The 12,431-nt window shown below is 42.0% G+C and overlaps 1 protein-coding gene across 2 annotated transcripts in view; it reads right to left on the reverse strand.

The window, feature by feature from the left end:
• Stat1 (signal transducer and activator of transcription 1) overlaps positions 1-5,159 on the reverse strand; it is a 40,592-nt gene extending 35,433 nt beyond the window's left edge. The window contains exons 1-4 of one of the 2 annotated variants that reach the window (XM_028765555.1): positions 5,030-5,159; positions 4,616-4,740; positions 1,819-1,949; positions 1,282-1,426 (exon numbers count right to left, since the gene is read on the reverse strand). In XM_028765555.1, coding sequence (XP_028621388.1) covers positions 1,282-1,426; positions 1,819-1,946 — 273 coding nt within the window. In that variant the 5' untranslated portion in view covers positions 1,947-1,949; positions 4,616-4,740; positions 5,030-5,159. The remainder of the gene's footprint in view (positions 1-1,281; positions 1,427-1,818; positions 1,950-4,615; positions 4,741-5,029) is intronic. The other variant, XM_028765556.1, reaches the window with a different exon arrangement.
• Between the last annotated feature and the right edge of the window lie 7,272 nt (positions 5,160-12,431).

The following is a 12,431-nucleotide window of genomic DNA, read 5'->3' on the forward strand; positions in this document are numbered from 1 at the left end:
TGGACCATGAGGACTAGGGATAGCATTTCATATGTGGACCATGAGGGTTGGGAATAGTATCACATTCCAAAGCCAGAGCTTCATGAAGACTAAACATGTACTCTGAGCATTGAGTCATACCTACACTTCTTTATAAATACATAAATAAATAAACACATAAATATCCATCCTTCTGGACATCTTGAAGACAATTATCTTCTTTTAGGATATAGATATAACGTGAAAAGTATTCCTAATAGTCCTTAACTAATTACTCAACACAGGAACTAAAGTACAACTGTATTTTTAACTAGAACAAAGATATTAATCTTGATTTTTCTGTTCTTGCTGTCAAAGCTGTTGTGTAAAGTACTGCAATCATGTTCTTTATAACAGGTTACCACCAAACAGCCTGCATAAGAGCAAAGTTTTAAAAACGTAATCTAATTTTCCTTCTCACTGATATAAACTCATAGATATGTTCAAAAAGAAGACAAACTAAAAGGCTCCCAACTACCAAAGGTAAAATGTTTGGTTGTGTTTCATTTCTATTAAAACAAGAAAATTCTGCAAATGCAAAATAAACATGGCAGCAAGGCTATATGTGTGCTAGGAGTGTATCTGAGTATCCTGAATTCTAGATAATTCTTTGGCTTTCTCTTCCAGTGGAAGTCTGCCAGAAGCAAGGCAAAGTGAGTCTAGTTCAAGTCACTCACCCACTTGTAAGTCTTGAATGAAAGCCAGGCAGTGGTGGCACACACTAATCGCAACACTTGGGAGGCAGAGGCAGGCAAATTTCTGAGTTTGAGGCCAGCTTGGTCTACAGAGTGAGTTCCAGGACTGCCAAGGCTATACAGAGAAACCCTGTCTTGAAAACAAACAAACAAACAAACAAACAAACAAACAAAAATAAGTCTTGAATGAGCCAACCCCTCCTGGAAATTCTTCACCTGGACACACAAAGGCCGAAGACCAAGCTGATCACTAGAATTTCTTGGGGTTTAATGTGCTACCATAGCTCATTGCTCTGAAAATGAAGCCTCTTTCCTTTGGTGTAAATATTAAGAATTTTTAGCCAATTTTTTTCACTTAAACCTGAAAACTCTTTTGTGTTTATAAAAAGAATTGATATTGTATTTATTTATGATTTATCAACATTAGCCACAGAAAGTTTATCTGTACTTCTGTAACTTCTCTAAATGCCCAATGAGGGTACACACAGTAGCATCTTTGGAGTAAAAATCAATAGAAGGTTTTAAGTAAGTAGAGACACTTCAAGTACAGCACAAAGCCAGTCCATACCTGGAGATTACGCTTGCTTTTCCTTATGTTGTGCTGCAACAAGAAGTTATTCTCCAAAGAAAAGCGGCTGTACTGGTCATCCAGCTGAGAGAGGAGGTCATGGAAGCGGATGGTGGCAAAAGAAACATCGTAGGCAGCATGCTCCCTAGAACAGCAGGAATTTAGTTTTTCTTTTTAAGTTGACACTGTTTTATTAGCAATTCGCATAGTGTTTCTATCACACACAACTGACATGAAAAATTATAGGAAGTATCAGATATTTGTACAGGAAAAACTATTCACGGTATTTATCTCCAGAAAGAAAAAACTCAGCAGGGGCCTGAAATTTTTAAGTCAAATATTTTCAGATCATTTTAATTTTTTTTGCCATTAGCAAACCAATATGGTTTAAAACAGAATAGGAAGTACTTAATGGCTAACGAATTTGGTTTTAGGGCCACTGGTGACGTTCACTTTCTGTAAACACAGCTTCAAATTACTTCATCAACAGATACTTTTAAGACAAATTCCACTCCCTACCCAGTGTGTTTTGCTTACCAGTCTTGCTTTTCCAGCCACTGGGCCAGGTACTGTCTGATTTCCATGGGGAAACTGTCATCATACAGCTGGTGAACCTGCTCCAAGAACTTGGAGTCCAGTTGCTGAAGCTCATACCACTGTGACATCCTCTGCAAAAAGAACACGCGTGTGAACTGATACCTACAGCGCCAGGCAAAGCCTCTATCCCAGTGGTTCTCAATGTTCCTGACACCCTGACCCTTCAATACAGTTCCTCATGCTGTGCTGAGCTCAACCATAAAATTATTTTCATTGCTACTTCATAACTGTATTTTTGCTACTGTAATGAGTTGTAATATAAATATTTTTGAGGATAGAGGGTTGACACGGGGGTCATGAACCACAGGTTGAGAACAGCTGCTCTATTCTGTTGGTTTCTGCAAAACACTACCTGAATGGTATCCATACCCAATATTTTTGTTGAGTTTTGGAATCATCTTTTTTTTTTCTTCTACAGAAAATATACCCTCAGGTGTTTGCTCAAATGTCTAGGCAGATACTCTGGTAGCTTACAAGGTAAGCTTTCCTTTCCAAGGTCCCTGGAAAACACTACCCTTTCCCTTGATATGATTTTCCTCAGAGTATTTATCACCCTGACTCATTGCCAATTTGCTCTTGTACCTTCTTGTCTCCTTTTGTCTGAAGAAAAGGAGTGGAACAATGTCAGGTACAAACTAGGTATACAGTAAATATCACTTTGAAAACAAATTAATACTTTTTATTAAGCAAGTAGCAATTAGAATAGTTCACAAGCACTTCCTAAAGCTTTTTCTACAAATTACAGTACACTGTAAAGCTGGTATCGTATGACTATTACATTTTACTTATTGTATGTGTACGTGTACATGTGTACACATGTGCCACATCATGTAAGTGGAGGTCAGAAGACGACCTGAAGGAGTTGGTTTTCTCCTTCCACCTGTGAGTCCTGGCAACGAGATCAAGTCCTCCAGAGTGGCGGCAAGACCTTCTACCCACTGCACCATCTATCTTGCTTAAGTTGACATTTTATATTTATGATTCATAAGGTCAAGTATATTTGTTAAACACATTTCAAAAGACATAATTTTTTTTGTGCCTACAGAAAACAATAAATCTGGCACAAAGAAGTCTCAAATCTCAGTAGTGATCTTTTTATTTGTATTTTTTTATTTATTTTTAGGGTTTTTGTTTTATTTTGTTTTTTATATATGTGCTGGCAGGCACATGTAGGGGTCAAAGTTAATATCAGGATATCAGCCTCAATCCTTTCTCCAGTTGTTTTTTTTTTTTTTTTTGAGACTAGCTCCTCAGCAAACTCTGTGCTCCCAGCACTGAAGTCATAAATGCATGTCACTACACCTGGCTTTTTTTTTTTTTTTTTTGAATGTTGGTGATCCAAATCCAGGTTCTCACACTTTCATAGCGAGAACTATTTTCAGTAAGCCATCTTCAAGAGCCCCTAATAATGATTTTTAAAAATGGAAACAACAGCCAGACCTGGTTGACCACACCTGAAATCACAGCACTTGGGAAAGCTGAGGTAAGAAGGCCATGCGTTCAAGGTCGCCCTGAGCTGCATACTGAGCACAAGCCTAGCCTACAAGGCTACACAGTGAGTCACTGGCTCAGAAAAAGAAATTTCTTTTCTTTCATACAGCATTGCCAAATGCCATTTGGAAGACTAAAGTAATATTTATCTCCTCAGATAACTACGGAGTCAGTTTTTATATTGTAATCCTAAAGGTTAAAAATTACAGCAGTCCCTAATTTAAAGAGTCTTAGGATGAGTGAGAAACAAGTTACCTGTGACAATCATGTGATGGGATACACACCACTACACATTGTTACCACCACAATTCAGAGTGGTAAAGGCCCTGGAGTACTGCCAGACCTAAGAAGGAACCGAACTCTGATGTAGCATATGGAACTGTGTGGATAAATACCTGTTTTCAAACACTGATGTGCAGGAATGAAATCATGTCTGCTGCACAAATGTCCCTCCAAAGGATAGTAAGGAAATGTCTAGACTACAAAGCAAGCTGTCGTTTCAAATACCATTGGAAAGGACCCCAGCTCACCACTGTGGCATGTCTGTGAACCTGAGACTAGCAAGACCATCCTTAAACAGTTTGGAGTTGGCTCTTCCCTGTTTCCATGTCTCCAACAAACATTCTGCCCTCCCAGCATAGCCCGTGCTGTAGACTAGACCACACTGTTTCCAACGATCAGAGTTCTGTATAGATGGCACGTCTTCCTAAAACTATCTATCACTCCCACAGCTAGCTTTCTTTGTCCTGTACCTTGTTGAGGTTTGCACTGTTTAAAGCATGAGCTCCAACCTTCTTCCGGAAGCTTATGATTGTCTGCTCCAGCACTGTGCACATCAGAGTCTTGGAGGGGATATATTTTGCTACTAGCATCCTCTGGACCCTAGAGTGCTGGGCATATGGCTTAACAGTAAGTGTGAACACAGAACCATTTGTTCAGGTGAAACTTTGTATGTATCAGTAGGAGTAGGAAAGCAAAAGGCAAACCCTGTGATGAACCTCCTAGTTTGAGTCCAATATCCTCACTGAATAATCAGGACTCAAGTCACTTCTGCCAGAAAAAGGCAAACTTCACCCATCCATACACCTATCCCTAAACTTTTAGGTAGTGTTCAGGAAGTATTTTAGATAGTAACTCTACCATTAGTGGTTCTGCAGGAACTAAATACCACCTTTAAGTTTCAGAAAACCGGTAAGGGCTGATACATACTGAGATTCCAAATGCTTTTGTTTCCACGAACACTTACTGGGCTGTCTCCAGGTGCAGGTTGGGGATTCAACACAAGCAGTCACCACACACAGCAAGTTATATGCCAGTTACATGTGAGGCGGGCGTGGCGCCGGCTCAAGAGATGGAAGAGTGCTGAAACGACTGGGAAAAGAAGAAAATGTTACAGGGGTGGAAAGGAGCCGGAGGTGAGGCGAGCAAGGGTTAAGTGGGAAGGTGCAATGTCTTCCGGGAGAAATGTCTATTGCACAAGTCATTTTACCCTAGTAGTGCCAACGGCAGGATAAGGGCGCCAAGCAGCGCCCAGGAGCTGGGCAAAGCGGTCCGGGTCCGGTCTCTGCCGGATGACAGGTCACCTGTGGGCAGCAAACCCCAGGCCCGAGCAGGGGGCGCAGCACTTCTACCCGCACCCGGACCCGCACCCGGCACTCACTCACTGCACGCAGGAGTTCGAGTCTGGGCAGATCTCTCTGCCCTGTTCAGCTGCGTCCCAAGACGGTCTGAGGGGCGCAGTCCCGGAGGTCTCCAGGGAGCTTTGACAGAGCCAGCGCTGAAAACCGAAAGTACCGGGCAGGAGAAAAGGCCGGAGGGCGTCCCGCCTCTTTCCGCCTCTGCCAATCAGCGGCAGGAATTGGCCGGCTGTTCCACCAGAGCACAGCCTCCCCCAGCGCCACTGTAGTGGCTGCTTGGCTTTCCTGGCTTATACTTCCCCCTTCGCGTGTGAGACTTGGGGCTCTGCTGTGGGGTGCAAACCTCAGACTGGAGTTTCTGTTTACATTGTTGGAGAACAACGAAAGGCAACTAAGAGGCTCAGTCTTAGAGATCCTGCATTAATTAGCCGCCTCACTGCGGACTCAAGAATTGGGGACTAGAGATTAAACCTTCACGTTACTAAAGCCAGAGTTTAATTTGCCATTTTGAAAACATTCAACACAGCGTACTTGGCCTTAACTCGGCTTTTACGGCAATTGCGGAGAATTTGCTCTTGCAGAGGACAGGGGTTGGATTTGCAAGTGCCGGCATGGCGGTTCCCAACTCCAATTCCAGGGGTCTAGTGCCCTCTTCTGATCTCCACAGGCACCAAGCCTGCATGAAGTACACATACAAGCAAGCAAGCAAGCAGGCAAAACAAAAATTTCATGAAAAAAAGAAGAGGAGGAGGAGGAGGAGGTAGTCGTCTAATTAAGATGTTTAAGAAAAATAAAGCTTTACACAATTGACACCTCCATTACTCAAACTTTTCTCTCGCTTAGCCATCATGGTGACAGGATCTCTTTGCTCCTTTCTTGATTGACTTCCCTATAGCCCCCATCACTAAGCGACTAAAAAAGAATGTGAGGACCTCATCTACCCTTCTCCCGCTGTGCCCTTGATGACCTCCCGTGTAATTTCCATGTCCTCCTAGATGTATACTGACCCACAGCTTCCTCCAAGTGCCACAGTTCCCCTGTCCTTGCTATCTACTGTGTCTGTAAACCAATTTTACTCAAAACACAACTCCTCAGCTTCCTCCTCATACCCAGTCTTAGTCTTGAAATGTTGAGGGCCAAGCCATAGAAGCTGCCCATGTAGTCCCTTACCCTTGGTCGTCAAGTCTCAGTGGGTCTAGCTCCTGTTTCTACCTCTTCCACCACCCCATCCTCTTACATGGACCACTGTAGTGGCTTCTCTGATGACTGCCTGACTTTGGCTTTAAACTCCCGCTTAATTCGTCTGCCATACACTCATTGTGGTGATTTTTTAAAAAAAATCTAATTGCAAAGCTGATCATGTCATGCCAAACTAAAATTTTCATGATGGCTTTTCTTGCTTGCTCTTCAACAATTCAAATTTCTCAATATATTCTCAAAGCCGTGTTCCTCTATCACTTTCTCTAATCTCAGCTTGTACCGCTCTTTTCATTGCTTGCTACAGCAGTTTTTATTCTTTGAATAAGCAAAACTCTTTTCCCAAACCCAGTCTTCTCACCATCAGTGTTCTCTTTGAAAAGTCCTCTAAGCCAACATCTGTATTCTCAAATTCTTTGATGGGTAACTAACTCATGTTAAAATCTAGGATCAGCTGGGTGCTGATGGCATACGACATTAATCCCAGTAATTAGCAGGCAGAGGCAAGCTGATTCCTATAAGTTGGAGGCCAGCCTAGTCTAAAGAGTGAGTTCCAGGAAAGCCAAGGCTACACTAGGAAACCCTGTCATGAAAAACCAAAAACCAAACAAACAAACAAACAAACAAAAACCCTTCAGATCAAATGTCACTTTTCCATATAGGTATCACAGAGGCCCAACTAGGTCTTCTTAGAATGCACACCTAGAGAATTCAATTGGTTCCTTCATATAGATGGAATTTGAATCAACCCTTGCACAGCACCACAACTTTAAGTAGCAGAGATTCTCAATAATTTCCCAGGGATGTGTATATATGTGTGCATGGATATTATAGCCGTTAGAGGTGGATATAGTCTATTTTCTTGTCACATTCTCAGAAAGGCAGCACAGAACTGACTCCTAGTCAAAATCCTCTGCAAATGTCCCTGCCCTTCTTCCAGTCCAGTCTCTCATTGTCTAATTACCCAATCATACTTGTCTATATTTTCCCTCAAAGTTTCCAAGTGCTTTTGAAGTGTCCAAGTCTAAATATCTGTAAGAGTTACAGTTTCTGGAAAAAAATCACATTCTTATTTTGTATGTATCACCATGTAAGACATCAGCTATTATACTGTTCAGGGGAAAGCCCACAAGGTCTCAACCTTCGTCAAAGAACTATAAGCCACTGAGGAAAGCTTGGCCCAGTAGTCTTCCCCAGGGAAAAGCACACCAATTGGTTGTCCAGTGTCCCAAAAGTCAGCCCTAAAAACATACAAACAAGTAGAATTATGCTAATTGAAGAGATTCTAGTTAAGTTATACCATACAAGAACAATTAGTGAAAAAAGAGGCCATGCTTCTGAAGGGAAGTGGGAAACGGTAGATGGGAGAGTTTAGAGAGAAGAAAGAGACAAATGTTGTAATTCTAAAAGTTAAAACATGTAAGGAAAACAAACAAACAAAAAGTAACCACATCAAAAACAAAAGAGAAACCTCTAAGAAAGAAACTTCTAAATACAGGATATTATCATACAACATTCAACTTGGGAAACTGAATCTTTCTAACAACAATATCAAGTAGGTAAAAGATATAACACTAAAAAACACAATGCCATGTCTGGTAATTATAATTTTCTAATCTTTTTTTATTCCTTCCTAAAGTCTCATGGGTTCACTGAGAGTTGAGCATTTCTCTCTAGTTCTGATGTCTGGAACTTTCCACGGTCTCTGGCATCAGTTTGCTAGAGTTGAGCATTTCTCTCTAGTCCTGATGTCTGGAACTTGCCACAGTCTCTGGCATCAGTTTGCTCTTGTTTGCTTCTTCCCTGTGACAGGAAGTGGTGCAGCTGCTCCTAGTCTGATCCAGGAAAGAGAGGCTCATGGAACCCTCTAGAACCTGCCACCTGGAGAACAGTCCAATGTTGGCTGTCATTGTGTGTCTCTCTGAGATCCCCTCCACCCCATGAAATAGCTACTTTTACAAATGACAAAATAATCATTCTAAATAATCTTAAAAGATTGGAACGCTGCTGGGCATCTTACCAATGGTGTAAATTTAAAACTATAAATACAAAGACTTGCACAGGATTTGCAAGAGAAGGTCAAGACACGACAAGAGTCCCTTTAGTCATTGGAAATCAACCAGAAACATCAGGAAAAAAGAAAATTATGATTTACTATACCTGAAGTGGTATGGATACAAGAGAAAGTCATAGTGATAAGAAACCTAGAACTACGTTGTACAAGTAGTAATGGAGGCACTGGAAGAACTCCAACACATGATGTTACAGGGGAAAGACTCAGAACCATTGCAAATCTCTCATTTTTTTTCTTGGGATGGGGGTAGTCCCAAGATCATTCCTATTACTTAATCACCCCTTCTTATAGTCTACACTTACCCACTTATATTAATTGATTATACCTATTTAATTGTGCAAAGCATTTATAGTAACTTAAATATTCACAGTAACTAGAAATAGAAACACACACACACACACACACACACACTATATATATATATATCTATATATATATGCAACCAGGCAAGGTAAATTTCTAGATACTATCATTTACATGAGCCTACCAATGCAGAAAGAATCTTCTGGTCCACACTTTCAACAGTGGCCATGATCTTCTCTTCTCTGTCATCTGCACCTCTCTGGAAGGTGACTGTGTACTTCCGCAGATAGAGAGAACTTTTTCTTTAACCTTTGAATATAGGGCTGACTTGTACTTGTTTTGAAAGATATCAGGCAACAGATATGGCATTGTGTCAGTTGGAGTCTAGCATTACAGAGACTCAGAGTCCTGCCATGTCTGGACCAGTCAGGCTAGCCTTTTGAGGAGTAAAGGATGACCACACGGGCCAATGTTGTTGGGTCAGTGCTGCTCTCCAGGCTTAGGCCTTAGATTTGTGAGAAAACTCAGGCAAGATCTGACAGGTGTGACTCAGTTGAGCAGAACTCTGCTCCCCACCATTTCTAGTCTCACCAGCAAAGTTAAATGGCTGTTTGGGTTGGAGGATGAGGTGCATTTGCTGTACATGTGCAATATACCAGATCACTGATACAGATCTTACAGCAGTGGGAAGGGGAGGGGCTGGGGATGGTGGGTGGATGGCAGAACATCCAAGAACTGAATTCTAGAAATGAAAACTCTCACATGGAACAGGCCTAGTTCCCTTTCCCACAGCATGCCCCCTGGAGCATCTCTTTAAGGAACACCTTATCCTGTGTGTATGTGTGTGAGACACCCTTATCAACAGAGCTTGTTAGATCTGGGATCTTTCTTCCTCCATCCTGTGGCAGCTAAATAGCCAACAAATAAACTTATAGTAAAATGTTTACTGATGTCCCCTTGCCTCTCAGCTGTCATGTTCTAATTTAGCTACACCTTCTTGTTAGTAGTATTGCTATAATCAAAATGTCTCTCCACTGGAATTTCTAAAAATGCCACTGCTTTCTCACCCTCCTGGCCAATTGTAAGTTTAATAACTGGGACCACGCAATCCCAGAATGCCACTTCATTGGATTTATACCCTTTTGTTTACCAGGAACACAGTCGAACACATTGGAAATCCACTGTTTTTTTTAATTCTTTGGTTTTCGATTTTGTATAATACCTTACCTTGATCTTGGTTTTCTTCTCAGCTAATAGCAATTCTATAGGAGCCCTATATCTTGCAGCTTGTGAAAACACAAGGCACATGTCATGTTTCAAACTTGCTGTGTGCATGTGATATTTTTCTTCCCAATACACTTTTTGGAGAATAGCTGTGTACTGCCAAACTACAGTCTTTTCATTAACTACAAGTGGTACATCATGCAAACTTCTACTAAAGATTATAATATTGAGGATGGAGAGATAGCTTAGTGGTTAAGAACATATTTACTTCTAGGGAGAGCTGGAGTTGATTACCCAGAACCCACACCAGGCAACTCATACAACTATCTATAACCCTGGCTTCCGTTCCAGATGATCCTACACCTTCTGGCCTTCGAGGGCACCTGGACGTACTTGGTGCACATAAATTCATGCAGGAATATTCACATAAAAATAATCAATATAATTTTAAAGGTTATAGTGTAGAGAATCTAGTCAGACTGTTTAAAACTGTATAGGAAATCTATCATAAGAAAATGACCCAGTATGTGTAAAAGATTTGTGCTGCCAGACACTGCTACCAAAACTCCATTTGTATCATTGAAGTCTTCTAGCTGACTAAAGCACAATTCATATGGCAGAATATCAAAGTTATGCTGACAAAGACATTGAAAAATATCCAATTAACAGCTAAACTTTAAAAAGAACAAAAGGCAGTCTCTATTGTAAAAATTCTGCAAATGTAAATAAATAAAACCCACTAAAAATATCCTAAAATGTTAATGTTAAAGTGTTGAATCGCATGTACATATTTTTTTAATGTCCTTGAATTCTTCAGAAATACACCCTGGCTGAGCTCTGCTTTAGTATCCCGCAGACGACACGGGCTGCGCTCGCCGCTAGGGGCGCTGCGGCCGCGCGGTCAGCAAGCTGCGGCGGGAGGGAGGCGGCTGCTGGGAAGAGCCACACCACGTGCTTTCCGGGAACCCTGCCCGCACCGAGAAGCCGCTGCTTTGAGAGGAAACCGAAAAGCGAAAGCAACTGCTGTCAGGCAGTGCGCAGGCGCGGGCCCGGGGGTTTCCCACAGCCTGCCCGCCCCCGCCCCCCTCCCGCACGGCAGACTGCGCAAGCTCAGGGCCCTTCCTCTGGGTGGACGGGGCAGGCTCGGTCCTGCGGGAGGAAAGCTGAGGTTGAGTATTTGTCTAGTGACTTGAAGGGAGCGGAAGGTCCTCGTTCTCTATTTCCATTCTTCTTATGACCCTCCCTTCCATGCTTGCACACCGGCAGCCTCGCATCCTAAACCGGGACCCACAGCCAGGGATGAGGGCGTGGGCAGCTCATTCTGCTCAAAGCCTAAGGGGCACATCCTTTCCTGATGTTTTCATGACCCCTGCCATTCAGGGTGATCACAAAAGCAGTATGGGAGAAGAATAAAGGGAGGAGAATAGCTTAGTCGCTGGAAAATTATTCTGACTTTGTCACTGGAAAATTATTCCGACTTTAGCTGACAAAAAAACTGTTTGGGCCCTTGCTTGCCATGTATATTAACTGAATCTGGAAAGCAAAGGGATTGAGATTCTGTAGCTTTCCTTAACTACTAAGAACCTATTTAAGGTGCCAGTCTTGGTAGTATGTGAAAGGACCTGCCTAGCTGGTCCTTTCACTGCCTCTTTGGAGAGGACTCCCCACTCCCACCCCAACACACACCCACATACACACCCGACTACCACACACGTGTATGTATAAACATATAGTTTATACATAAATCCCACAAGGCAAAAGTGCGTTTCTTTTCCACATTAGAACACTGGAGCAGCTGTATAGTATGCAGAGCTCGGGGCAAAATGCAAATGTGGGTCTAAAAGCAAAACCTAGTAAGGATTTTGAAGCAACAGTCCTGCAGAGAGCTCAAGAACAAAGCCCTAAATGCCTTGCCCTGTAGAAGCCACTCCACACAGAGGAATTGCAGGAGTGGGCTGTTCATTTCAAAAGAATCCTTGTTAGATGTTCATTTGAACAAAAACAGATACAATGAAGAAACAAATTTTATACCACCACTCCTTTCTTTTAAAATTCTCTTAGCTTTCTACATTTACAATAGAATGCAGAGCCTTTAGCTTTCCTGGAAGAGAATCCTACATGAGTTGGGCTTATCTGCCATTGACTTCCTTGGGTTCCTGAAATACCCCAAGCTTTTAGCAGGCAGAGTTCATGGACTGGCCCCTGCCCTGTTTTAGATCTGAGCTAAGTTCCTCCCTAGGAGAGGCCTTCACTGCTGACTTTTTCCAATGACTGTTTTATAACCTTCATAACATAAATCTGTTCCCCTCTATATTATTGTCTGTCTTCATTTAGCCTCACCAGAACATGGTAATTTCAGGATACCTTCTCTTCTGTAAATATATAGAATGTCACTGTATGCTTACCATGCAAGAACTGAGCAAATGGACACAGAAATCTTTGTAACTCAGAAATCCTGCATGAGAAGGGCAATACTTGAAACAGAGCAGTTCTCAGAACTATTTTTAATGATTTACTATCATTAACACTGAGGGTAGAAATCCCAGGTTAATTCAGCCATGTAGACCTTACTACAGGCCCTTAGTGTTAGCATTTTGTCTAAGCTCTGCCCCACAGTTACCTGGCAA

The sequence above is a fragment of the Grammomys surdaster genome, unplaced genomic scaffold (assembly GCF_004785775.1).
Source record: "Grammomys surdaster isolate TR1022 unplaced genomic scaffold, NIH_TR_1.0 165, whole genome shotgun sequence".
Lineage (NCBI taxonomy): Eukaryota > Metazoa > Chordata > Mammalia > Rodentia > Muridae > Grammomys > Grammomys surdaster.